Genomic DNA, 27990 nt, shown 5'->3' with positions numbered 1-27990 from the left:
TACTCTTAGCCAGGTGTGTTTTATTGTATGGGTTCCTGTAATGGGGTCATCCCACATAGTAGGATCCCGTAGATGTGGAGGCGCTACTCAGGCACATCCCAGGCTCCCAGCAGCGGAGGCTCAGGCCTCCTGTGAGCCGCAGGTAATGCACCACATACATAGTAGTAGTCATATCTCCCAGGGGGTGGGGGAAAGTGCGCTACATATATATAATCAATACAGCAGTTGCAAATGGGCATTACAACATATAATTAAAAGACATTATACTTTTGAAATTCATACGTTAATTCTGATTGAAAAGTAATGCACGTTAGATAAAAACTTACATTTTGAGTCTAAGGCTGCCACACTTTTCTTGCCAGTTGTTTCTGGAAAAACTAATAAAATGATATTTATGAGACTGCATAGTTTTCTTTGAGCATTTCACTGTCAAAATGTCAAGTCCCACACATCTTTAGGGTCATGTGATCACTGTTACAGCAATCACATGACCCGATATCTCGCCCTGATGCCTTGAACACTAGAACAGCTTTGGATCCTTTTATACTGTTCCTGTAGTTTCCCTATCCAGTATCAATAAAAACCCTTTGATGGTTCCCATGCCATTCTCAGGATGGCACCTGGACAATTCCATGCTCAAGGATTCATACTTACCATAAAGTTACAACCCACTGTACTACAATATATTTTAAAAAAAATCTATTTTATTTGCATAGGAATTTAAATTTGTAAAGGCATTTTTGCAGTGGCATATATGTATATAATTAAACAGTTGTCAGTCTCTTCTTGTTCACTAATGTGAGGCAGTGAGATGGAAAAGAGAACGATAAAGGCACGTTTTCAAAACATGTTTTAACCACGGATTTGTACTTTTAAATTCTCTGTTTTTCATATTTGAGTTTGAAGCTGAAACTCCATTTAAAAAAATGAATGTGCTACATGTACTCGGAAAATCATACTCACAACTTCACATTATTTCTCTATTATAGGTAATCCCATAATACATCAGATTCACTAAACTGCTGTGTTGCTCTACTGCCAATGGGCAAGCACAATGTTTTTAAACATCTTGCTAAGAATATGGCCCAGTCTGACAGCTGAAGACAATTTAGTTTTGATGGGGTTGGGAGTGGGGGAGGATGTTACATCGGGTGGACATTGGTCCAGTCACATAGCTAGTCCCAATGGGGTTGGTGAGTTGGATATTAGAAGTATGGCGAGTTAGCTTAATTTGAAAAGGTGAATTTTCAAGGAATTTTGAAACATCTGAAAGCTGGTGGAGAGTCTGATGGTGCATGGTAGGGAATTCCAGACAGAGGGGTCAGCATGCGAGAAGTCTTGTAGGTGGGAGTGAGAGGAGGTAATAAGGTGGAAGGGAAGGGGGATGTAGGGGGCATGTAGGTATGTATTTGTGGATAAGGGCTGCGATGTAAGGGGGGGGGGGCAGTGTTGTTAAGACCTTTGTAAGTAATTATTATGGTTTTAAATTGAATTCTAGAGGCTATGGGAAGCCTGTGTAGGGATATGCATAGTGGAGCAGTAGAAGTGGATCGGTGAAGGAGGTAGATGAGTCTAGCAGCATTTTGGATGGATTAGAGTTGGGAGATGCGGACAAGGGGAATGCCAACTAAGAGAAAGTTGCAACAATCAAGGCAGATTAGCATGATGAGTGGATTAACATGTTGAGTGGATTAGGATTTTAGTTGCATCATGAGTGAGAAAAGGGCGTATTGTGGCAATATTTTGGAGGTGGATATGGCAGAACTTCGTGAGTGACTGAATGTGAGGAATAAGAGAGAGAGAGATCAGAGTCAAAGATGACCCCTAGACAGTGGGTTTGAGGTGTTGAGGAGATTGTGGTGTTATTCACAGTGAGGGAGAGTGTTGGTGTAGCAGTGGCAGTTGAAGGGGGGAAAAAATATTAATTCTATTTTGGACATGTTTAATTTAAGGTAGCAGTGAGATATTTAGGAGGAGATTGCAGAGAGTGAGAGAGTTGGAGACCTGGGACAGGAGAGAGGGGGGAGAGGTCAGGGGAGGAGAGATAGATTTGAGTGTCATCAGCATAAAGAAAATACTAAAAGCCAAAAGATTTGGATTAGTTCACCAAGAGAAGAGGTGAAGAGGGATAAGAGTAAAAGACAAAGGCTGAGCCTTGGGGGCTCCAACAGACAGAGGGAATGAAGTGGAGGAGACACCAGAGAAGAAAACACTGTAGGAGAGGTTGTATAGGTAGTACATGAGCCAGGAGAAGGATGCGTCACGTAGGCAATTGGAGTGGAGAATATTTAGGATAAGGGGGTGATCAACAGTGTCAAAGGCAGCAGAGAGATCCAGGAGAATTAGAATGGAGAAATTACCCTTAGATTTAGCTGTGAGTAGGTCAGTGATCACTGTTGTTAGTGATGTACCGGGGGAGTGTAGAGGACAGAAACCAGATTTTAAAGAGTTAAGCAGGGAGTTGGAGGAGAGTCACAATGTAATAATCATGTTCTCTCCCACAATATATAGGAGGTATGTGTATAGTACACAATGTCATATACCCTCCCCCAACAAGTAGAACCCTATCTACAGTAAATTGACATGACTTAATATTGAAACATGTCTAGTGTATGTGAAATAACCTGAAACAGAAACACACCACACTGTAAATTTAACAAAAAATAAGCTTACTTTCCATTTTTTTTTTACACAGGGTTAAAGGGAAGTACCTCTGGTCATTTAGACCTCTGGGAACAGGCCTGAGGAAGGGGCCATTGCCCAAAACGTTGCCCCCCTAGTTTCCCTGTTTCTTCCTTTTACACCCTACCCCCTCTCTTTTGTGGTTTCCCTTGTCCTCCCTCCCTTTCCCTGTGTTATCTCTCTTTCCCCATTCACTGTGAGCTATTTTTTTGTTTTATGAATATTTTGTTTGTTTGTTGCATGATCCAAGTTGTGTACTTTTTGCTTCATATAACATATTAATTCATTACATTCTTTTGGCATATCCTCCTTTATCCTCTTTTTACCTTTATTTGTCAGTGAGTGCTGGGAACTCCCCCATCTTTCCCCATTTATACCTTGCAGGAAATAGGGCCCTCCTTGTTCCCTTGTGCACCCTGCATATTATATTTTTGTTCCCATTTTTTGAGTGCTGTCTATCCCTGTTTTTTTAACCTTACTAAGAGATATAAACACAGAGACTAATACAAGAGACTAACACAAACATATAACAACAAACACACAACTTAGTATAATGCCAGAAGGAAAAAACAACTGAAACATACAGTGGTTAAGGGTGGCTAAAATACTAGCTAGCTACACCCCTGAAGAAGAGACTTTTCAGTCTTGAAACGCGTAGGGTTAACTAGAAGGAGCAGGACGCAGTGCCCTACTGTAATTTCCTACAGCAGCTACTATTGAAGCCAACCGACAGAAACGGCAGCAGGCAGAGAGTCACACGGAGCAGCTGATCCTGTGTTTCCTGGCCAAAAACAGAGAGAGCCATGATGTCACCCGGGGAAGCTGATCAACTGGAGGCAGCAGACCGCAGAGCAGAGCCGGATGGCAGTATCAACACAGGTTCTGTGATTGTCAGAGCGAGTGTAGTCTTTGCTCAAGGTAGTTCCCAATGTACCAGCCGCATGTCCTAGTTACATCTATTTAGTAAGTATTTTTCCAAATTTAATCAATCGAGGACAAGGCACAGACCTATTCTTATGGATGCAACTATTGTTGTTTAATGTGTTTTAATGTTTTATCCATTATTAAAATTAAAGTGTACTTATCAAGGTAATACACTATTGTGGCTTTTCTTGTTTCCATTTATATTTCCTACAAGCTACATCTGCAGGCTTACAAAGTCATCTATAAACAGAGCTGATTGGAACCGAAGTGGACTTCCAAGTGAATTAACCCTTGGAGATACAAGAAAGAAAGGGTTTGATCTCATTCATTTAAGGTTTGATCTTAACTGGTCCTAGCGTCATAGAAGTCCTTTTGTTTTCTATCTAAGCTTTAATGTATCAAGTACAGATGTGCAACCCGGTGAAAATCATCCCAAAAAATTAGCAACAAATGATCGCGATCACGTGACCACTCTTCAGACCGAAATTGGTGACATTTTGCTGAAATGTGGTTAAAATGTTACACCTAAATGAGTTTTACAAGTTTTCTATCAATATGAACTTTATCAAACAAAATGAGCCAAAATAGAAAATGTAAGTCATTTGTGAAGCACACATCTCTAGTATCAAATCAATTTCCACCACTTTTGCCCATGTGTGTGTCGGCTTATGTCACCACAAACATTATTACGAGATGTACAGTATAAAACCCTTTACACTGGCGACACACTTTATTCGAGCTCGGCTAGTCCCACGAATTCGGGTATACTCGGGTGTATTGAGGTTTGTGACTGTTTTCTGCCCGAGTGCATTGCGTTATTTTCCAGGCAGGGATTGAAGCATTTTATTCCCGCTGGCTGCAATACTGCACAGTATATATATATATATATATATATATATATATATATATATATATATATATATATATATACTGCATTACAATTCATGAATTTATGCCATCTGGTAGACACGCGAAGCATTGCAGCCTATTAAATCCTAATCATTATCATTTAACAGAACAGCCGCCTGTCAGCCAGGCATGAACCATGGCTGGGAAGGCAAACGCAACGGGGCTTGTCAGAGGTGAGGAGCGGCGCATTCCAGGTATCTGCCAGGTACATACTGGGTATTTGCTCGAATAAAGTGTGTCGCAGCAGTATGTGTGTGGCCAGGTTCCCTCTTGGGTCCCGCTGGCTCCGCTTACCTCCATTGTGGCGGGGTGCGCGTGCCTCCGGCGAGTGCGGGGAAGGTGGCTGAAGCAGTGCAGGGAGCATTCAGGATGGCGAGCGAGTCGCTGAGGTCTGTTACGGCTCCACTTGTAGGGTGCCGCCATATTGAGATTGGCTGTGCATGCGCAGTATGAGCTGTGCATGTGCTGAAGGACAGCAATTGCGGTGGCCATTACAGACAAAGGGTTCTGCGGGGACTACATGTCCTACAAGGCGTTGGGGCTGGAGTCACATGTCGTGCAACAGCCAATAGGGCTGCCCAATCCCCTGCTCCCCAAAGAGATACATTTTGCGCGCCAGTCAGTCGGACCTGGGATATCAGAGGGTAAGGGTTTGTGTGCATGGTGTCTGTAGGCCCCTGCACTAGGCCAAAGACCCCCAGTTAGGCCCCAATTCCCACATAGTTTGTGGCTGATATAGGGAGGGGCCCCTCAGATAGGGACACTGCCCCATTTACAATCACTAGTGTCAGGGACAGAGTGGAACGCCGCACAGTAGTTGCGGCCTGTGGTCTGGGACAGGACCATCACTGCAAGGCTAAAGACTCTTAATACGATGGGACAGTCCAGACGGATACCACCCCATGTGGAGGCGGATGCCTTCACTGATGGCGACAGCATTGGACCGGACGTTTCTTTTCTGTTGGTGATACCAGGTGCTGGAGCACCTGGCAGGTATCCCCCATCTACAAGTGCATCAACTCTAACACTTCTTGTGGGCAGTGCTTTCGCACACACATTGGGTGGGTTGGCTCCTGTGGACACCGGGACACCCCCCACACACACACACAGTCACACACACACACAGTCACACACACACACAGTCACACAGTCACACACACACAGTCACACACACACACACACACACACACACACACACACACACACACACACACACACACACACACACACACACACACACACACACACACACACACACACACACACACACACGAAGCCCACCTCTGCAAACACCCAAAAATAAGACCTCTTCCTCTTTGGGGTGGGTAAGATGCCTTGGAAGGGAGTATAAGAGGACATGTGGGTTACCTGCGGGCTGTGGATGGGCTGCTGGAGCAGCATAGGTAGCATTGCAGATGAGACTGGCAGGCCCGCAGAGCCCAAAGGGATGGACAGAGGGATGGTGCATAAGGAAGGGGAGGGCCCGGCATTGCTGGAGGAGAGAAGGGAGGGGGGCAGTGCTGAGGGAAGGGGAGGCCCAGCTTGCAGCACCTTGTCAAATCTCCGCCCCCCCACATCCTCCAATCACAGCCGGCATTCTCTTGCCATCTCCGCGCCCCCCCCCCCCCCCCCCTTCGCCTGCTTCGGAGGGCAGACAACATCCTCAGGTCCCCGCAGCCCCAAAATCTGGGACCCCAAGTAAAAACCGGGACATTTTGAGAATTGGAAACCGGGACAGCACATGAAAAACCGGGACTGTCCCGGCTAAACTGGGACATCTGGTCACCCTACCCAGGCTCCCAGCAGTGGAGGTTCAGGCCTCCTGTGAGCCACAGGTAAAGCACACACACAGTAGCTGCCATATCTCCCATAGTGTGGGGGAAACTGAAGTCTGAATCCTAATGTTAGTTTTTTGTGATCAGGGTCGTTGCAAGGGTATTCAGAACAACCGCTCCCACTCTCATCCCACTGAACGTTCATATTTTTTAAAAGCGTTATTATAGCCCCATTTTCTCACTCTTCCTCCTCCTTTATCTCACCCCACACCACCTCTCTCACCCCTTCCTCCTCCTAACTCACCTTCCCCCTCCTAACTCACCTTCCCTCCTCCTCTTCCTCTCTCACCCTCCTCATCTTCTTCTCTCACACCTCCCCTTCTCTCTCACTCCTCCTCCTCTGTCAACACCTTATCTTGCTCCCTCACCCCCTCCTCCTCTCTCACCCCTCCTCTTCATCTCACCTCCTTAGCAATGCCTACCTGGATTCAGAGGAGCAGGGCAGTAGAGAAGGAAGACAGCAGTAGACAAAGACAGCAGGAGAAGAGGATGGAAAACAGCAGGAGAAGAGCAGGGAAGCAGAGGAGGAGTATGGTGTGCGGCGGTTGGAGAAGAGGACAGAAGACAGTCAGGGAGAAGCTGCGCTGTAGTAGTGGCAGACACCAGAAGTCAGTGAATACTTCCAGGTTGGACCGCTGGGGTTTGCTCCTCCCTCACATCCTCCTCTGCCACCCTGCTCCTCTCCTGCCATTCTGCTCCTCTCCCACACCACCTGCCATGCTCATCTGCTGCTGCCCTGAGCTTACCACCCTCTTCCAGCACTACTTCCGCCGCCCCCTAAAAAGGTGCCTCCCTGGGCACCCACCTAAGTCGCCTAGTGGTTGCCCTGGCCCTGTTTGTGATGTTGAACATGTCACTTTATCTTCCTGAGCTAAGTGCATTGCAGAACTATATGTAACTTTTTTGTATAATTACTTTGGTTCACCATAGATCTATGTAAAATGTAAGATAATTAGCAAAGCACTCGACGCAAGATGAAAATGATGCAATTTGCATACATGTTGCTCCAAATTTGCCATGATACAGTGCATCACCCCCTTAGTATTATGCTATTTTCCTTTCTCTTGTAAACAGACAGTCGTGTGATGCACAAGTTGATGTGCAGTCTATAAATACTTCTTCCTCCATCAGAGAGGTAATGAGAACATTTACTGGATAGTGCTAGGACCTGTAAAAAAGGCCATATCATGGTGAAGTTACAGGCTTAAAAATACTTTGGCCAACAAATTTGACTAAATGACCCTTACTTATGGGAAGAAACACAGATGTGTATTTTACTATACAATTTGTCATTGGGGTGTTGGCAGTATTTTGTTTTATTTTTTTACTTTCCTTAAAAAATACACTGCTATATCGATTCATTACTCATACTATTTACTGCTTACATTAATGTACCCGGCTAACAATTCTGCCTTTGTGTGTTGCATATCCATAGGAAATGCTATTTGTTAGTTCTTGCTGCCCAATCCAAGTTCAAGCAATTTACACAATCACTAATTTTAATGTTAAAATGCTTTTCAAGCTACATTTTGAAACATACATTATATTCGTGCTCGCCATACCCACAACAATGAAATAACAGAAGGGAATTAAATAGATTTGGGGGGTGGGGGGGGGCGGACTCAAAGGGCCACCTGTGTTACAGGAATTTACACAGTCTCACTTATTACCTGTAACTGGAGCTGGACAGAATGTGATATCCATTCCTTTCATTGAAGAGTTAATATGTGAGTTCACAAAGCATTCAATGGCAGCTTTGTCACAGCCACATAGGAGTTTTTCACATGCTCCACCAGACTCTGGGGGGGGAAACAAGGCACCATTTAAAGATCTGTTTTCCACCAGCTGCTCTGCTTTATAAAGAGTGGATTAAAAAATGTAATTAGGTATATACTTCAGAAATACTTTAATCCTTCATACAGAACAGAAGAGCAGGTTAGAAACCGGCTACAGTATGTTGATTGTTCATAGGTACAGTAAGTACTATTAAAATATTCAACAAGTATTCATATCCATCAAATCACAAGAGTTGATATGACTTTTTTTCTGGGCATTCGCTGAGCATGGGGATACTAAAAATGCAGATATGTATTACAGGCCAATGTATTTGTAGTGCATAATTCCCATCATACCACATGTAAGGTTCTTGGAGAGACAGCTGACATCAGCAGAAAATTGTGCAGGGTCCCAGGTGCAATCCAACTCCAGGGCTTCTTCGTAACATTTGCGATGCTGGAAACAGCAGCTGAAAAAGAAATGCAACCATAGTACTGTAGTTGATGCCAAATGTTACTTAGTGATAGATGTGTGATGGTATATGATGGTACGGAGGCTCAAATTTACTAAATGGTGTATGTATGTGTGCATGTCTTTATTTATATAGCGCCATAAAGGAACATAGCGCTTCACAGTAGTAATACACGTGATAATCATATAAATAAGAAATAATACAAATAAAACATAATGGGAAGAAGTGCTTCAGACATAAAAGTGACATTTAGGAAAAGGAGTCCCTGCTCCGAAGAGCTCACAATCTAATTGGTAATTAGGGTTCCACATTACCCAAAGGGTTACACAGTGCCACCGCCGGCACTGCTACCAAACCGACCCTGGCTGTACCTATAGAGTAGGTGCTGTACCTAATAAATATGGTACCCATTTCTGCCAGTGGCTGTTGAAACTTCAGCTAATTGAAGAACCTGTGAGATAGATGACGTACCTGGTAATGATTGGCTGGTTAAGGGGGATTTAATACCACGTATAAATACCACAAAAATAAATCACTTAAAAAAAATATGATATCTTAGCATATATAAAATTGTACGTGATATTGTGCCTCCTTTGGAGGAGGTCACTTATCTGGAAGATCCTCTATCTCACATGGACAGACTCTAGGACAGTGATTTTCAACAAGGGTTCCGCGAGCACCCCTCAGGGGTTCTGCAGACGCCAGTGGGGGAGGCCTGGGACAACTCTCCCAGCTGTTCCAGACCCAGCGGCTCAGCTGCACCTCCACATAGCAGTGACCCGGCGGCTCCTGAGCTCAGCAACAGCAGCCGCCTGGTCACTGCTATCTTTCCTCTCCCTGCTTCTGCCGTCAACTTTCGGCTGACAGGAGTGAGAGGAAGCCTCAGCGCAGGCTCTCAGCACCGGCTCCTTTAAAGAGACAGTGTGTCTGTGTGTGAGGGGGAGAGAGAGTGTGTTTGTGTGTGTGTGTCTGTGTGGGGTAGGGGAAAGAGAGTGTGTTTGTGTGTCTGTGGGGGAGGGGGAAAGAGAGTGTGTCTGTGGGGAGGGGGAGAGAGTGTTCTGTGTGTGGGAGGGGAAAGAGAGAGAGTGTTTGTCTGTGTGGGGTAGGGGAGAGTGTGTGGGGGGATGGGGAGTGTGTGTGTCTGTGTGGGGGAGGGAGAGGGAGGGGTGTGTGTGAGGGTGAGAGACAGTGTGTGTTCTGTGTGTGCGTGAGGGTTAAGAGAGTGTGTGTGTCTGTGTGGGGGAGGGGGGAGAGAGTGTATGTGGGGGAGGGGAAGGGGGAGAGTGTCTGTGTCGGGGATGTGGAGAGTGTGTATGTGTATCTGTGTGAGGGAGAGAGACAGGGTGTGTGCGTGAGTGGAGAGTGTGTGTGTGTGTGTCTGTGTGGGGGAGGGAGAGAGAGGGGGAGTGTGTGTGTGAGGGGGGAGTGTGTGAGTTCAAGGGCATCTGAAGTCAGTAGTTGGGTATAGATCATTTTAATAAGTTGTTTATTTCAAGAAGTGAGTTTTCAGCTGCACTTTGATAACAGGAAGTTAAGGTGCTTGACAAATATGGAGTAGAAAACCATTCCATACTGTACAGTAGGTAGAGATAATAGGGATACGGCTTAAAATGTGAGAGGGCTGTAGAGCTAAAGGGTGCAGAGATGAGACATCCTTGGGTTCAGCGCAAGAGGCGAGTATGGGTGAAACAAGAGATCGGAGTTGAGACACAGTATATCGAGCTGCAGAAAAGTGTAGATGCTTAAAGTAGAGGAGTAGAAATGAGTCGTTTATGCTGAGTTTAATAAGAAGCCAACAGAGAGCTTTCAGCAGCTCAGAAGCAGATACAGTATGTGTCTAGAAGAGGAGATGATTAGAACAGAAGCATTTTAAATGGATTGTAAGGGAGAAAGGTGTGAGTCAGGGAGGCCAGATTAAAGAATGTTGCAGTAATCAATAGGGAACGGATCAAAGTACTGTCACACACAAACTCCCATTGACGTCAATTGTGCTCTGATCGGCACTATCGCAGTTTAAGGAATATCCCCCAATGTATGACACAGAGGAAAAACAAATTGCAATCCTGTACTTCTGCAGATATATGTTCTACAAATAAAATGATTTTTTCCTTTTTTTTGACATCTGGCAATATTGTGAGATGCAATAAGATGCACACAGTGACTGTGTAACAAGATATTGGGCAGCTGTCAAAGGGGTTGAGTTTTTTTTAGTTGTATATATTATACAGTTGTTTGGGCAATACAGGGAGGAAATTGCATGAAACACAATCCACTTCCTAAAACGGATTATATTTTGTCATATATTGTGACATACCAGTAAAATCCATATAAATTATAGGCTCTTATCTAAAACGCACCTGTCGGTTGCATCAATAGGAAGACCTTCCATCTCAAATCTGCAAGTACAGCCATAATCTTCAAAGTCTTTGGGGCACAGTCCTGTTACACATTTTAATTTGCTCACAAAATTAAGTAAAGCTGGGAAATTTGTAAATATCGATTGCAACCAAGTAAAATGGGAGCCAAGGCAATCTGCGAGGAGAAACACAGGAAAGGTGTTAAATATTATATATATTGTTCTTCCATTTTTCTAAATGGAATCCGTATGGTCAAAAGCTTGAGAGATACATATATTGATGCACAGCGAAAAGTAATTCTCTGATTTGTAACAACGTTCTTAATTAGGGAGTATGCATTTCACAAAAGTTGGCCGAGTTTTGATTGACATAAAAGGGAAAACAGAAAGGATAATGTTGAAGATTTGGAGCCTATATCTAATTAACATTTGAAAACATGAAAGAAATGTGAAGAAAAAAACTGCATACATCGTCCATAGTGGCTAGTTGCTATATGTTGTGCAGCCAAAATGACTGGTCATCCCTAAGGTCTACTGCTGATTCCTCACTGTCACCCATGTCAATGTTATGACTCCTCTATTCTCTTTTTGTAACTAATGCCAAGTTTCCCTTCACTTTGTCTTTCTTCAACCGCAATTTATCATATTCTTGACAGTTAAAACTATGAAAAATAGGCCATTTTCTACCCTCCACCATGACTTTTGGCCGATTATTCAGCGTCCCATCATATTCACAAGCCAAAGACTTTCTTATCTTAATATAAAGATATACAATGTGTGTGTCAAACGCCATTTTTATTCATACTACATCACTCAATTGTCTTGTCTATTAACCTTTTGGGTGCTCTTTTGGTGTTAGGGAATGGTACAAGAGCTGGATCGTGGATGCACCTTGTGATATTCTCTGAACGTCATTTTCTCATTCCTACAGTATGGTTTATTTGCTTCCAGAATCAAAGATTTCAACTCCCTCCCCTTAGGTTAGGACCTGCGATATTATGGTCATGCCTTGAAAGTGGCTCGCAGGCTTATACGCATTGGCCAAAGGGTTAACTAAATGTCACATTGGATGTTGCTCTGGACTTCTTTGTTTCTTGTTTTATAACTCCCTCCCCTTCCATGGCTTCAGACAAAGCTCAAGTGGTTGAACCACAAATTGCTTGGCAGAGGACAAAAGGGACATATAAAGAGAGAATAGTTTATACAACGCAAGAACAGAAAAATAGAGGTGCACCAGAGGTACAGCTGCAGGAGACTTAGCACAATATCTAATTTTAATTGTCTTCTTAAATACAGTGTACAAAAATAAAAAAAATTTGGGCAACAATCTCTGGCGGGTCCACATACAAAATAACTAGACAGCCCAACACATTTTCGCAATTTTCTCATATGACTTTGTCAATGGCTTGTTAACTCCACATAGTGCCTCCAATTAAATACTGGCGGAGAAGGGTCACATGATCCTTGTTCACACCTCAAGAGTATTTACACAGTATGCACACAGAACCAACATATAAACATACTGATACAGTGCATGTGCGTGGAAAAAAAGACACCTACAATATAAAAGAAAATTTATATTAAAAATGTATCCGAAAATTACTTGACCTTTAGGTTACAATGTATCAACAGTAGATGCTTTACACTAACAGAAAAGCTCAAAAAGGTCTCATTAATTTGGTGATTTTTTAAAAATGTGCTAAAGGGGTACATGCCATGTTCTGTTTTTCTACTGCCTGGATAGGTTCATATACAGTACACATCGCCTCAGAGTAGGTATACTGTGCAAACTATGTACTTCTCACCTGCAGTTCACCATATAAATTGCATAACGAGACCGACAGTTGATAAATTATTTTACATTGTAATACTGTCCTAGTTGGAGCAATACATTTACATTCAGGGCGGATTCCACACTTAAAACATCCAATAGGTTTTTAGGTCAAGTAAGACATACCACCAGGAATATCCTCCAGCTTGCTCAGAATAGATTTTATATATAAATCTCTAATCCTCTTATTCCTCCTGAAAATAATCTTAGAGTTTCCGGCACTAAGCCTCTCAGCCTTCAATCACATTTTAATATGAACCAGTTTTTATGAATTATCTGAAATATTTCTCGTCAAGCTGAGTGATATTTTGTCATAAAAGCTAAACCATGACTGTCATCCTTTTTCTTAGATTTTTTTGGGGACAATATGTTCTCTCTCTGAGTACTCAATGCACTCTCCTTATCCTTTAGCATTCTTCCTGATAAACCAGTTGATCTCAAACACTTTCTAAGGCTTCACATTTCTGAAAGAATTGCATACAGTATGATCGCATCAACAGTCTAATGCATAAAAATACCCCAGTGAGTACAGTATATAACATGGTATGGCCCATAATACCTCTCTTTTCCCCATAGTGTATCAGTTATGTAAGCCTCTAGTAAATTCAGGGCAGTAAAATGTTAATCTATGGGCCATTGACCCCCCTGTGCTCCTCTTTGATGGACAGAGTGTGGTGATGACTCATGGCCTGCGTGCAGCCTATCAGGGATAAGTGCAGTCCATGAGCCTGCCCCTGCTTCCTGAGGAAGAGGAGTGTCCTAATGTTAGAGAATCTTCCTCTGGAGTTGGAAGAGAGAGCATGGGCTGTTAGTCTCTCCCATGGCGCGGATTAGCTAGCCACCCCCAGTCTTATGCCTGGGGACCATCAAGACTGAATACCCCACTGTGATCGGGGTATGCACCCTCCTGAAGTCCTGGGACTTCGGAGACCATCTGTGCTGTAACAAGAGCTACAGTAATGTCCAATAAACATCTTTGTTCAATATACCTCTGTCTGGGTGTCAGTTCCTGGGCAGGAGGCGTGAGGAGTGTTGTGGGAGCTGACGTCCTGCATCCCAGGAGCTCATCACAGCTGGAGGCACTGAACCCCTGATCAAAAGAACCCAGAGATAACCAAAAGCCTGTTCTGTTGCCCCTTAGCATCGTGGCTACTTAGTTCTCCTGAACCAACAGGTATGCCTCAGCACCATACACACACAGACCAGGTAGCGCTCTGTAGAATCTCCCAGAGGAGGGGGGAAATAGGTCTACATTTGGAGGTGATGCTGAGGACAGGTTTATAAGGGACTTTAAAAGCAGCATCAGACAGTAAAGGAAGAAGGGGCCAGGCCCCTGAGGCTTCTCCAGGGACCTTGGGCACCCATTCGAGTCAAGGAAGGGGGGAGTCTCTCCCTGAAGCGACACCCGGGAGGGGATTAGTCTAGACCCTATCCGAAATAGAGACTGTGTTGCGGCACACCCTGAGGGTATGTTTCCAGGTAGCGTGGATACCCTTCACCAGCACACTACAAACAAATAGTTGGGGCGCACCCAAGGGCATGTTTCCAGGGAGCGTGGATACCCTTCTCCAAGTATCTAAAGAAAAATCATAGGGGCGGGCCCCTCTCGGTCAGAGCTGGGGGACCCTGTGTACCTGTGGATGTGGGACAGTGTGTTAGCCTGAAGTTAATGCATATTCCAGAGACTCAAAATGGCATCCACCGTGCAGTGGATATGTGTGTGTGCTGAAGTCCAAGATGGAGCTCCCGCCAAGAAATCAGGACCACATGGGCTGCAGTTCACAATTTGCAAAAGTTTTCAGAATCAGTTGCAAGCATTCGGGGCCAAAGGAAGGATGCCGGCCCTTGTGCTAGTTGGCTCATGCCGAATCAATCCATGCTGATGTACTAACCCCACCTTTGAGATCCACCCAGGGGAGGAGCTGAGTGAGTAGCAGCCAATTAGAGCTTTTGTTCAGGATGTGAGGAGTCTGAAGAGCATTCTGCGCATTCTGTTGTGAGCTGTTAGAGAGGTGCTGCTATACCCTTGAGAGAAATCACCTCAATTATGGCTGCCCCTAACCCAGTGCTGGATTTTGATGTCTCCAACTACTCCCTCCCAGGTGGCTACCTGATGGTGAGGATCGGAGGCCAAGTCCACTTAAGATGTCTGTGCGCGCACTGTCGCCTGCCTGGTGGCCCTGTTGGCCTAGATGCGAGGTGCCAGCACTGTGGCACTTACTACCTGTGGCCTGCCAGTCCTGTGCCTGCAGAAGTGTGTGTGCCTGCCCCAAGAGCCATTACCCTGACTGGTGCAGTCTCTTTTCTGTTTCCTACTGCCACAAATGCTGTGGGCCCGTGCGCCCTTATAAATGTGGCCGGAGACTCAAGTGGTTCCATGCCACTTACTACTATCTCAGCTGCATTTGCGGAACCCTGCGGTGGGCCTGTGTGCCCTACCACGGTCAGTCCGGCCTGCAAAGAAGGTACCGACGGTCCCAGGCTTGGATCAGTACCTACAGTATCTACACTGATGAGGGTGAGTGAACTGCCCCAGGGGTGTCGGGTGTGGGTCCCCAGGTGACCGTGGAGCAAGGTAGCTCCATAAGCATGGTTGTCCGGGTGACTGACTCACCACGGCATCGGGTCCTGGTGGAGGTGTCCCCCCTAAGTGAAGAAGAGGATCTCTTCCAGGCAGGACCTGCGGAGATGAAATCATCACTTACCTGCCAGTTCCTGTCGAGTTCCGGTCCAGATGCGTCCTTTCCAGAGACTGCTGAGGTTCCGGAAAAGTCCGACAAGATCCGCCATCGCAGATGACGCCGGAGATGCCTGTGTGCTGCCTACGGAGGAACCGAGGGAAGTCCCCTACCATCTTGTGGGTGAGCCACCACGTTCCTACTTCCAGTTGTTGACTGAGTTACTGATTGAGCCTCCTGGGCTGAAGCAGGGATATCCTTAAAGCCTGACCTCTTGGTGACTGGAGTTGGCCTCTCCTGCATTACTTCTAATTTTAAATTATTAAAAAGACTTTGCAATGATTTTTGGGGTCGCCTTTTAACTTCAAAGAGGAATACTGATCAATGAATGTCCAGCATGCTTGCAGTAAATTTACTCATTTTGTCCTTTTTACCCCATTTCCACCTTATCAGATTGTTTTATTACCACACGTGTATCATTACTGAGATCTTTTAGAGATTTCCTTTCTTTACAAAAGGCATTAAATAAGTTATGGTGGGTAAAAAAGTGTCATAAACCTTCCAGTAAATACAAATTCAAATGGTGCATTTGCATGTCTCAGGCTGCGGTCCCAGTCACTGCCACAGCACACGGCGTGGCGTGCGCTGTGCGTGTAAGCACCGCCCCTCAATGGGGAAGGGCCCAGTACGCACCTTCACGCTGAAGGTGCAGCCGCGCCGTACTGCAAGTTTTTTTAAACTCAGTGAAATTGAGTTTAGAACTTGCGACGGAGGCGTGGCCACGCCCCCACCGGCGGTTCACCCAATGAGGGCGAACCAGCCGTGTGACGTAATGGGCACGCACCCGCAAATCCCTGACCACGCCCCCTCCCGTCGCAAGCTCCCTCTCTCCCCTCAGACCGCAGATCGCGGATAGCGCTGTGCACGCGCCGCCCTCCCGCCGGGCGCGCGTGTCACAGACATGACTGGGACCGCAGCCTTAGGCAGGATTTGAAGATCCGCCGCACCCATGGTACTTGCCTGTGGCAGCCGCCTCCTTGCTGCTGCGCTCCTTCTCCTTCCGAATCAACGTCACCAATGTGGCGTCACGTTGCGATGGTAACGCGATGTCACGATGGCAACAATATGCCATGTGACATCACGTTGGTAACGTCTACGGCGTCATTTGAGGCTGCGATTCGGAAGGAGGGTGGGTAGCAAGGAGACAGCCGCCACATGTATGTGCCTGCCTATCAGGCCCGATAGACCCGAGAGCGCTGCATCTGTATATAGGAGCGGACATTTTTGCCGCCCCCAAATTTTGCCACCCTCGGCCTGGGCCCAATGGGAAATCCGCCACGGCCTGCAAACCTGTCTTTCCCCATTATCTCTTAGCATACACTGCTTCCACTGCAGCCAGGAATTCTGGGAAATGACATTGTATTGTATGCCTTTATTTATATAGCGCCATAAATATACATAGCGCTTCACAGTAGTAGTACATGTTGTAATCATATAAATAATATAAATAACAGGTCATGTGAATAAGTGCTTCAGACATAAGAGTGACATTAAGGAAGAGGAGTCCCTGCCCCGAGGAGCTTACAGTCTAATTGGTAGGTAGGTAGAACGTACAGAGACAGTAGGAGGGAATTCTGGTAAGTGCGTCTGCAGGGGTCCAAGCTTTATGTATCGTGTTCAGAATATCCACAGTGCTATTCATATGCTTCTTTAAGCAAGTGTGTCTTAAGGTGGGTCTTAAAGGTGGATAGAGAGGGTGCTAGTCGAGTATTGAGGGGAAGGGCATTCCAGAGGTGAGGGCAGTCAGTGAGAAAGGTTTAAGGCGGGAGAGGACTTTAGATACAAAGGGGGGAGAAAGAAGACATCCTTGAGAAGACCTCAAGAGCCGGGATGGTGCATAGCGAGAAATTAGGGCTGAGATGTAAGGAGGGGCAGAGGAGTGTAAAGCTTTAAAAGTGAGGAGGAGAATGGAGTGTGAGATGCGGGATTTGATCGGAAGCCAGGAGAGGGATTTCAGCAGGGGAGACACTGAGACAGATCTAGGAAAGAGTAGAGTGATTCTGGCAGCAGCGTTTAGGATAGATTGTAGGGGAGACAGGTGAGAGGCAGGGAGGCCGGCCAGCAGGAAGTTGCAGTAATCGAGACAGGAGAGAATGAGTCAGAGTTTTAGCAGACGAGTAACAGAGGAAAGGGCGTATCTTTGTGATATTGCGGAGGAAAAAGCGACAAGTTTTAGAAACATTTTGAATGTGAGAGGAGAATGGGAGAGAGGAATTGAGTGTGACCCCTAGCAGCGTGCTTTGGCTACTGGGTGAATGATCGTATTTTCAATAGTAATGTGGAAGGAGGTAGTAGGGCCAGGTTTGGGAGAAAGTATAAGGAGCTCTGTTTTTGCCATGTTAAGTTTCAGTCAGCGGATGGCCATCCAGGATAATATTCCAGAGAGACATTCAGAAACTTTGGTCTGTACAGCAGGTGTAAGGTCAGGGGTTGAAAAGTAAATTTGTGTGTCGTCAGCATAGAGGTGATATTTAAACCCAAAAGATGTGACTAGGTCACCTAGAGAGAGTGTGTAAAGAGAGAAGAGAAGGGGTCCCAGGACAGAGCCTTGGGGTACCCCCACAGAGAGATCGATGGAGGAGGTGTTGGCAAAAGAGACACTGAAAGTACGATGGGATCGGTAAGAGCAGATCCAGGATAGCTTTGTTCTGAATACCACGAGTATGGAGAATGTGGAGGAGAAGAGGGTGGTCCACGGTGTCAAATGCTGCAGAGAGGTCGAGTAATATGAGCAGAGTGTAATGACCTCTGTCTTTGGCAGCATGGAGGTCATCGGTTATTTTAGTGAGGGCTGTTTCAGTAGAGTGAGCAGTGCGGAAGCCAGATTGTAGAGGGTCTAGAAGAGAATAGGTGTTGAGAAAGTGTAGCAATCGAGAGAATACAAGACGTTCAAGGAGTTTGGAGGCAAAAGGCAGGAGGGAGACAGGTCGATAGTTAGAAGGACAGATAGGTGTCACGCTTGCTGTTTTTGAGCAATGGTATCACGGTTGCATGTTTGAAGGAGGATGGAAAAGTACCAGAGTAGAGGGAAGAGTTAAAGATCTGTGTGAGCATAGGGATTGTAGAAGGAGCAAGAGGTTTTAGGCGGTGGGAAGGAATGGGATCAAGAGGGCAGGTGGTAGAGGGATCAGCAGTGACACCTCCTCCTCCGAGATAGCAGAAAAAGAGTCCAGAAAGGCAGGAGGAGAGTTAGGAAGCGGTGTGGGATGGGACATGCAAATGAACACAATGTGTCACTCGCTCCTTCCAAGCCATTTTATCATGGACATAAGCGTATACCTGCCGTATTACACAGCTTTTCCTGAGTTCATCACCTTTGTTTAAAATTGTCTCCAATACCTATAAATGATTGCAAAAATGTGCACTGTGCATATAATTTACATCTTAATCAGCCTCAATCATTAGACAGTGAACCTAACCTTTTTACATCAGATAGCAAATCCGCAGCACATTCTCTCCTGTCTACTGCACAGAGATGCATTTTGATTGCTACCCTTGATATAATAGAATCAAATGGTTGAAAAAAAAAAGAAGAATCAAGCATTTTTTTGATTAATTTATAATATTACAATTTTTAACCCCCTTTTTAATGTGCCTTTTAGTTTCCCTACACATGCAATGTTATAGGATGTGATATGTTGGCTTAGTGTGTATTGGGTTAAACATGTCTTCTCTTGGGAAGTAGTGAACAAGGTCTATGGGACCTTTCCTTTCACTTTTTCATTGGGGAGGGGTGCTTTTCAGAGGATAAGAGCCATTGACAAAGCCCTGGGAGAGAAACGCGTTGGACTATCTAGTGTTTCTGTATGTAGATCCACCCAAGATTGTTGCACAACTTTTTGTACACTGATTTTTAAAAATGATTCAGATAAGATTGTTTTATATAGATATGGTATTGTACTTAAAATGTTCTTTTGCCATTCTAATATGGGGCCCTTGTTCAGTTAGTTGCTGCCTCGGTTTCCAGTGAAATCTGCAATAATAATCATCCAGTAAATGTTACTGTCACGGGAGACCAGGATTTGTTACAAAATTTTACCGGGATCATTCACAGGCAAAACAAGGTAGTAGAACAAATTGAAGTTTATTCGGGTAAATCGGTGTACACACAATGAATACACAAAATACAGACAAAATACACAATTACTGGGGGTCTGTGGGTGAAATCTAGGCTCAAATAGGTGCAGGATGCCTGCTTCGGAAGGGTTACCCTGACCAGAATATACACCCGGACTTCCTGGTCCTCTTTTCGGCCAAAGATCCTAGCCGCGACAGCTATGTTCAATTCTCAGAACTTGGTCCTGACGACTGATTAGGGCTAAGGCCCCGCTCCCTCAGTCAGTGTGCCCGCACTGCAGACAGGCGGTGCGCTGACAGGCACAGAACGCGATATGCGGTGGGAGGGGGGAGTGGGAGGGGGGAGTGGGAGGGGGGGCGGGAGTGTCAGGGGGAGGGGGGGGGCAGGAGTGGGAAGGGGGGCAGGAGTGGGAGGGGGTGGGCGGTGGGAGTTGGAAGGGGGGGGCGGGAGTGGGAGGGGGGGGCGGAAGTGGGAGGGGTGGGATGGGGGGGGCGGGATCTGATCGTGGTACCGTGGTGCCACCACCCCTCCCCACCGCCACCACCTCCCCACACCACCACCACCCCCCCCACCACCACCACCCCCCCACCGCCGCCCCCCCCGCCGGATGTCGTTCACTTGCAGTCCGATGGCTGCAAATGGATGCCCGCTTGCCACCTCCGCTGTGCTGGCTGCAGAGGGTGTAGGGACCGTCGTCTGGGTGCTCAGCTGTACCTGGTGGATGACTGCTTGCTGCTCTCGGTTGGTGCCAGTCCTATGTTGGTGACTGGTTTCGCCACTGGAGTGTTTAACCCCGGATTGGAGATTCTAGTCTGATGCAGGTTGGGGTAATCGGGCTTCACATGCACGGTCCGGTTACATTAATAGCACCGCTTTTTATGGAAAAACTCTGCGGATTTGGCTGAACTCCCCATGTAGAAGACTTTGTCCTTCAGGTTGGGATTTTAGGGAAAGCCTCTGCTGGCTTGCCTGCCTGACTGGCAGGGGCTACTACAGGTAGTGCCACCCACTTCCTATGCTGGGGTCAGGTGGTCACAAACTCATCTGCTAGGGTGACAGTCTCCTCTCAGTTTGCCGGCTTGTGGTCAATGACCCATTCCCGGACTTCAGGCAGACACCTCTGATAAAATTGCTCCCGAGAGATGAGGTTGAGCAGCTCCTTGTGGTTATGGGCTTTGCACCCACCACGGGGTACCCCGGTGGATTAACTGGGCCATGAAGTCTGTGTGGGTATCTCGGGCGGTCTTGTCCTCAGACCTGAACCGCTCCTGATAGGTTTCAGGATTAATCTGGTACCGCGTCAGCAGACCATCCTTAACATATTCGTAGTTCTCACCCTCCTCGGATGGCTATGGGGACAGATACTTTATCGCTCGGCGGGAAAGAGAACCTCAGGAATCCATCGAGATCACTTGTACAGTCCACAAACTTTGCAAAGCTGTGGTGAGATACCTTGGGTGGATGATACTGAGAGTTGCCCCTGCTGGGTATGGGAGATGCTGGGGTGTGAAGGATAGCTTGCATCATCTGTATCTTTTCTTCTGCTGTAGCTCTTGGACCCAGGATTGCTATCATAGCTGCAAGTTCCGCAAGGGAGCAAGACGGGGTCTCTGAAGCCATGGGAATGCCTGAGCCACCAAGGTGCCCATGACCGGTCCCCCGGGTTTGGTTCCTCTGCTCTCCGCACTGGCAACAGCCACCACCGGGTTGGCACTGACAGTATCCTGTATCGCCTCTAGCTTAGCCTTTCTGTGCCCCTCAGTCGGCAGACCAAGGGTCTCTCACCGGGCACCCATAGCTGCACGGTCCCAGGACCTATACTGTCCTGATCGGGAAGCCATCTTCACCTTGTGGCACTAAACTCAGTGACAAAAGAACAGTGTGATTTCCTGCTTTGTGTAACGTTGTCCGCTACTACTTGTTTTGAGAGCTCGCAATCTACGAGTTCATCTTTGTGCTATAAATCTCCACAGGAATTTATAGCCCAAAACCTAATTATCCCACCTCTGCCATCAGCAAAAAGCCTGTCATGGGAGACCAGGACATTTTACAAATTTATACCGGGATCATTCACTAGGCAAAACATGGTAGTAGAAAAAATTTAAGTTTATTTGGGTAAACCCGCATACACACAATTAATACACAAAACACAGACAAATTACACACTTACTGGGGGTCTTGGGTGAAATCTAGGCTCAAATAGGAAGGCTTACCCTGATCGGGATATACACCCGGGCTTCCTGGTCCTCTTTTCGGCTAAAGATCCTATCCGCGACCGCTACGTTCAATTCTCAGAACTTTGTTCTAATGCCTGACTTTCCTAGCTTCAAAACTAAGCCGGTTGCTCTGTTATTTGTGACAGAGAAACTTTGAAAAGCTCGCCCTAGCTTCATCGACACAAGTCACTATATGGTCTGGTTCTCAGAGTCGGCTACTTCCTTACATACCCTCCGCTGTTCTATGTTCAGCATGGAGGAAGGAGGAGCGACCAATCAGAGCGTGGGAGTTCCTTACCACTAGCCAATAGGAAGAGGGGCTCGTGCTTTGGCTGATGTCAGAGGAGGGGGCGTGCCAATCCGGCTCAGGATGCCCCGTGGGAGAGACATACGGATTGACCAATGGGAAACGTGCCGACATTCTACGGCTTCCCCCAGTCAACCCATTGCCACCTACTGGGCAGGCTTCCCTGTGTCTGGCAGACCAGAGTGTCCTCCCTATAGGGGGTCTCTGTTCACCGGACCCAGTACTCCGCCGGGGCACTTAGCACCCCGACACCTCTCAACATCTCGACTCCACTTTGAACTCTGATATCAATCCAGACTTCCCGGCACCTATATGGATGCCTGGGCTGACTGAATAGACATTTATAGTAAATGCACCAACACAATAAAAATATGGTTTAATACAAGATAAGCCTTGGGGAGACCCATATCTGTGAGGGAAATAGGACTGGGATATCTGGGCTAGGAAACCATGAGTCTGGGGGACATTGGGCAGCCCCAGTGTAATTCAACCCATGTAACGGCGAATCATTCATGCACGCCGGGGAGAATTAGGAGACTACCGGTGACTTTGGACCCCGAACTCCTGCAAACAAAACCATTGCATTTCTACCAAAATATCACACCTAAAACTTACACTCAGAAAGTTTCATGAATCTGGGGCAAAGGGAACATGAATAGTGAAAAAGCAGGGGTCACTTTAACTCTTGCATGTTACATTACATGGCCCCTGGTGTATTGTGCTATGTTCCTGCCAGGGACCCACGGATTTCAGGCGTAACCAAACGGGCTTTACCTTTATTGTATAGCCTGGCTACCCCCTACTGTCACAGTTACTAATTCCATTGTACGGGTTGGGAAACCGATGGAGACGACTGATGCATTCTGCTCACTGCTGCTTGCCAACAGTCTGGTATATAAACACCTGTGACCACCTGTCATGAACAATCCAGGCAAATTAAAATGTATGAACCTGCTACGGTGGAATTACCCTTTTCCATAGCATTAGTCAAGTATGTCTATGGCTTTCCAAGTGAAAGATTTATAATAATAATAATAATATAATCTGATCTCGAAAAATGTTTCCTCTTTTTACGTAGGTGTTCCTTACCATATGGAATGAATATAACGTCACTGAGTCAGGTATGGCTCCTATCTTCACTGCTTAGCAATTAAGAAGATAAATGATATGATATAGATAATTGAGTTAGTTGAAAAGTCACCTTTCATTACAAAAGGAGACACATTTTACTCATTCTGAGCTATTCAGTATCATGCAGTGGGAGGATATAAAATCCTTAATCTAGTACACTCCAGTTTAAGCCAAGCTGTTCCACTTTTCCTAGCTGTGCATCCAGTGCAAAATAAAAAGGACAAATCCACAATTTGTAATGAATCAACAGAAAACATCAGTTTAGATTTTACTTTCTAAATCACTATCAATATTTTGTTTAAATAATATATATATATAGTTTTTGTTTGACCGGATATACAAGCAATTAGATCAGCATTATAGTAACAATAGTTTGTAATTATAAAGCAAATATAGATAAAGAACTCAGTTATAATTCAGAAGCATTCATGCAAAGTTGTGTTATGGAATACTAGTAGCACCTTTCTGCCTCACAGAGGGTCCTATGCCTCTACATCAGGAGTTCTCAACTCCAGTCTTCAAGGCCCAACAACAGATCAGGTTTAAAGGATATCCCAGCTTCAGCACAGGGACTGCAATCAGAGGCTCTGTCAAAGACTGAGCCTCTGATTGAGCCGTATTTGCTGAAGCAGGGACTGATTGAGCCACCTGTGCTGAAGCAGAGACTGATTGAGCCACTGTGCTGAAGCTCGGATCTTCTTAAAACTTGAATGAATCCAACCGGATTTTGACAGTTTCGCCAATCCGTACTCAAGACCCTCGAACAGGTCAGGTTTTAAGGATATCCAGCTTCATCCTTTAAACCTGACCTGTTGCCAGGTCTTGAGAACCCCTGCTCTACATAATGGGGATCCTATCACAGCTTTTATACGGTGACCCTCATAAAAAAGGGTCAACACAAAATGCTGGCTGCATACAGTACACACCATTCACTGTGTCACAGGTTTTGAATATGTACCTGACACCCGTATAGCACAGAACGTTTTTTTCTTATATTAAAACACTATGTAACATTTTTCATTAATACCATCTATCACTAACACAGCTGTAGTGTACTTACCAAGAAATGAAGTAACACTTTCTAGGTTTTTAAAAACTCCATTGAACGTAAAGTTATCTGAAATAGACCAAATGCAGGCAGTGTCACTTTTACCACATAGAAACCAACAACGGCGAAAATAAACACAGTGAAGAAAACTACACTGATAATGCAGGGGGAAAAAAGTCAAAAAGGTTATGCCAATTCTCATTACGAGACATGTTTACTAAGCAGTGCTAAACCATAAGGTGGGTTACAGCGTATCACTGCTTAGTAACATGCCTGTAAAGGTTCAGGTTATTTCAATTATTTGTTCTCATGGTGTCAACGTATTTTACACAATACAAGGGGCTCTATGTTCCTAGGGTCAAATTTAGCCGCAAAGTTGTTATTTAGCAGCTCGCACTGAAATTCCTGCGCCAGGCAGAATCTATGGCCCTTATTCTGTAAGGTGTGAAAAGCACAGATAATGCCCTATTAAAGTTAACGGGGATTTCTTGTGATAGCACCTCATCTGTGCTTAAACATAACTTACAGCAGATTTACGCAAACTTTTCCCCCTTGTCCCCCTCCTCTCCTCCCCGACTCGTGCCCGCCAATTCCCATGCTCGGCTCTGGCGTCAATTGACGCAGTGGGGTCATGTGACCCGGAAGTCACCCCGGATGATGTCACGACTTCCTATTGGCCTGAAGGGGCGATGGTGCTTTGAAAAAGTGGCCATTACGTTATCCCTGCTTACCGAGCCAGAGTGGCTACTGGCACCCGCCTACAGAGGTGAGTATCTCTGGAAACCCCTCTTGGCCCTCTTGGCTTGCCTCTTTTAGCTCAGCCCTAGCCCATGATGCAGCAGATATTACAGCAGTACAAATACCCCATATAAATATGTTGCATTTCAAACAGAACAAATGTTTTATTATTATTATTATTATTATTATTATCTTTTTTTAAGCAAACACTTTTATAAACAAATTACACGCAACTTCATTGTGTGGGGAAATCTGCTACATCCCATTCAAAAGGGAAAGTCTGGTAAATGGCTGTGAAAGAGGCTCTAAGAAAGACCGTACTTACTAATATTCCTTAAAGGTAGGTCAGAAAGCTCTGGTAAAACCGGAGTGGCGCCTGATTCTTGAGCATCAACGGTTTCTAGTAGATGATAAAAATACAGTGTATACATTTTGTATTAAAAATCGAAGCAACACTTCTGTTCTGGTTCATAGAAATAACTTTCCTTTCACAGGCAATACATTGTGACACAAAAAAACAGGCATTTGCAAAGGCTTAGGATAGACGAATCCAACAGCAAGAAATGCCTAAATAATATTACAAATTGAAATGAATTAGCATCATATAGAACTGCAACCACTCAGTAATGCAACTGGGGATCGCCTAATACTGAAGTACTGTAGTCATTTTTATTTTACACGTTTATCAATCCCACAAAGAAATCTCTCTCCAAAGGAGTATGCAACAGTATATAATGCAGTAGATCAAGAACATTTTTCAATGAAAGTCTAAAGGGTCCCACATGCACTCACATTTGAGTCGAGATATCAGGCCTTTGAATCACTCCCTGTTCTCACCAACACCATGGAGGGAATAAGAGCAGAGAAATAGTGTCGTTTGCAGTATAGATTTTAACATGTATTTCCCATGTGTTGCGCATTCCTTTGGAGTGACTGATAACACAACTGACCTCATTTTAATGCAGTAGGTTATGTTTCAAAGGCAGTGATGGCGCAGCATCACAATATTATCACCCCATATCACAACAAGGAGAAACAATGACGCGGGCTACATCTGTATGAAAAATATATATTAATCTTCTCTGGTTGTAAAAACTAGATGTCAACGCTAAGGGTCTCATTGGCGCATTGCAGGGGGACACACATATTGCTCCAGTGGGAGCAGACACCATTGTGTTTGAAGTAGCCATGAGCATAAAAGAGATGAAGCTAACCCGTCTAGTGCTAACCCGCATGCCAGCTCCTTCAATAACGCTGGCTATATCTGCACATTACAGTATAAAACAAATACTGTGTAGTTCGGTATATCTGATAATCTGATTCATGACCATTACATTCCCGTGCAGATTTTTTAACCTAAACTAGCAATGATCATGCAATGAAGCTGGAACTGGAACTGCTGTTGCTTCTAAAATTGATCAAAGTCGATCTACACAAAACCTTTTCTTCCATCACTGTGCTGCTTCGGAATTAGAGTTAAAACAGGCTGGCCTTTGTGTGAAGCGTATCTCTGCCTGCGTAGCCGGTCACAGTAACAGGAAAATGCTTTATTTCATATGTATACTACAGTATACTAAATCCTTATACAGTACACACAATCATAATAAGACAATGCCCATTGTTTATAGATAAAGTCAACACAGAGAAACATGGATAAGAGAATATCTGCTGCGCAATTGGACATCCTTTTAGATAGGAAAGGTATACAGGGATATACCAATAAGTATACATGGGAAGGATGTTGATCCAGAGAGTAATCTGATTGTCAATACTTGGAGTCGGGAAGCAATTTATTTTTCCCCTTATGAGATATCATTGGATGATATGACACTGGGGTTCCCCCCCCCCTCTAGATCAATATACTGTAATTATAAATATAGGATAAAGTATCTGTCATCTAAATGAGCATAGGTTGAACTTGATGGATGTATATGTCTTTTCAACCTCATCTATTATGTAACTACGAAGCAACTATGGAACTAACTATACAATCTTAAATGTGTAGTAGGATACAGACAACATTAGAAAAAGTATAAATTCAATATACTTCAAAGTAGCCATTTTCAAAATGAAATGCGCATGATGCACAGGTGTAAATGGTAGTTACTCAAATATGTATCTGTGCCGGAAAAAAAATAGTATAACTTGCGTCAAAATGTCCTCCAAGATGAGGCTGGTGTAAATCCTAAAAAGACGGTTTACATTGTTAGTGCGCAATTAGTTGCACCAGGGGTATTTATCAACCAAAAATGTTCATTTGAAATAGCACAGATGCTTCATCATATATTGCGGGTAAATTCTATATATGGTTAACAAAAAAAAAAGAAAAGAAATCGCGAGGGACGGGCAAAACTGTCAAAATCTGTTCCCTGGAATTCCGCGAATCATTTTGACAAAATGCTTCCCGCACACTCATCTGCATGTGGATTATAAAAATCCGGATGGATTAAATCAAATTCGTCATTGAGTACAATCCGGACGGATTTTTAAGTATCCACAAACGGATGGTCAAAAAAAGGAGAGAATGTGAGAGAGACCTTTCTCTCTCATAATTTTATTATCATTTGCCAGTTGTGTATATATATCCCCTAAAACCTCCGAATAAATTAAGGAGACATGCCCATGCTGAAAAAGGAGCATACCTGAGGTACCTGGCTGGGAGATATGCTATTGGTTATGCAAAGTATATTTAAATGAGTCCCGTCCCATACTTCCTAAAAAGATTTACGTGCCGACTATATAGAGTTGATAATAAGTCTAAGGCACCAGAAGAAGGTTGCTGTACTATGTCAGTGTGCTGTGATGTATGCTGTGAACCCAAGTGACTTGTATCGGCGCTTTTAAACACCCTTTAAAGAATATACGTGCAATGACAGAATTAAGTAAAACACTTAGAAAAGGTGTGTGACCAAAAAATACTTCTCCACCTTCCAAGGAATATGTAAGGAT

The 27990-nt window shown here is 44.9% G+C and overlaps 1 protein-coding gene across 1 annotated transcript in view; it reads right to left on the bottom strand.

Moving 5' to 3' along the window:
* The window catches only part of OC90 (otoconin 90), an 80029-nt gene extending 54557 nt beyond the window's left edge, over positions 1-25472 (bottom strand). The window contains exons 1-6 of the mRNA XM_075588463.1: positions 25367-25472; positions 24316-24372; positions 10956-11130; positions 8483-8595; positions 8021-8149; positions 327-377 (exon numbers count right to left, since the gene is read on the bottom strand). Of these exons, the coding sequence (XP_075444578.1) occupies positions 327-377; positions 8021-8149; positions 8483-8595; positions 10956-11130; positions 24316-24372; positions 25367-25472 (631 nt within the window). The remainder of the gene's footprint in view (positions 1-326; positions 378-8020; positions 8150-8482; positions 8596-10955; positions 11131-24315; positions 24373-25366) is intronic.
* Positions 25473-27990: the final 2518 nt, after the last annotated feature.

Source organism: Ascaphus truei, chromosome 2 (genome assembly GCF_040206685.1).
Source record: "Ascaphus truei isolate aAscTru1 chromosome 2, aAscTru1.hap1, whole genome shotgun sequence".
NCBI classification, from domain to species: domain Eukaryota; kingdom Metazoa; phylum Chordata; class Amphibia; order Anura; family Ascaphidae; genus Ascaphus; species Ascaphus truei.
This window is presented reverse-complemented; position numbering and strand designations above follow the sequence as displayed.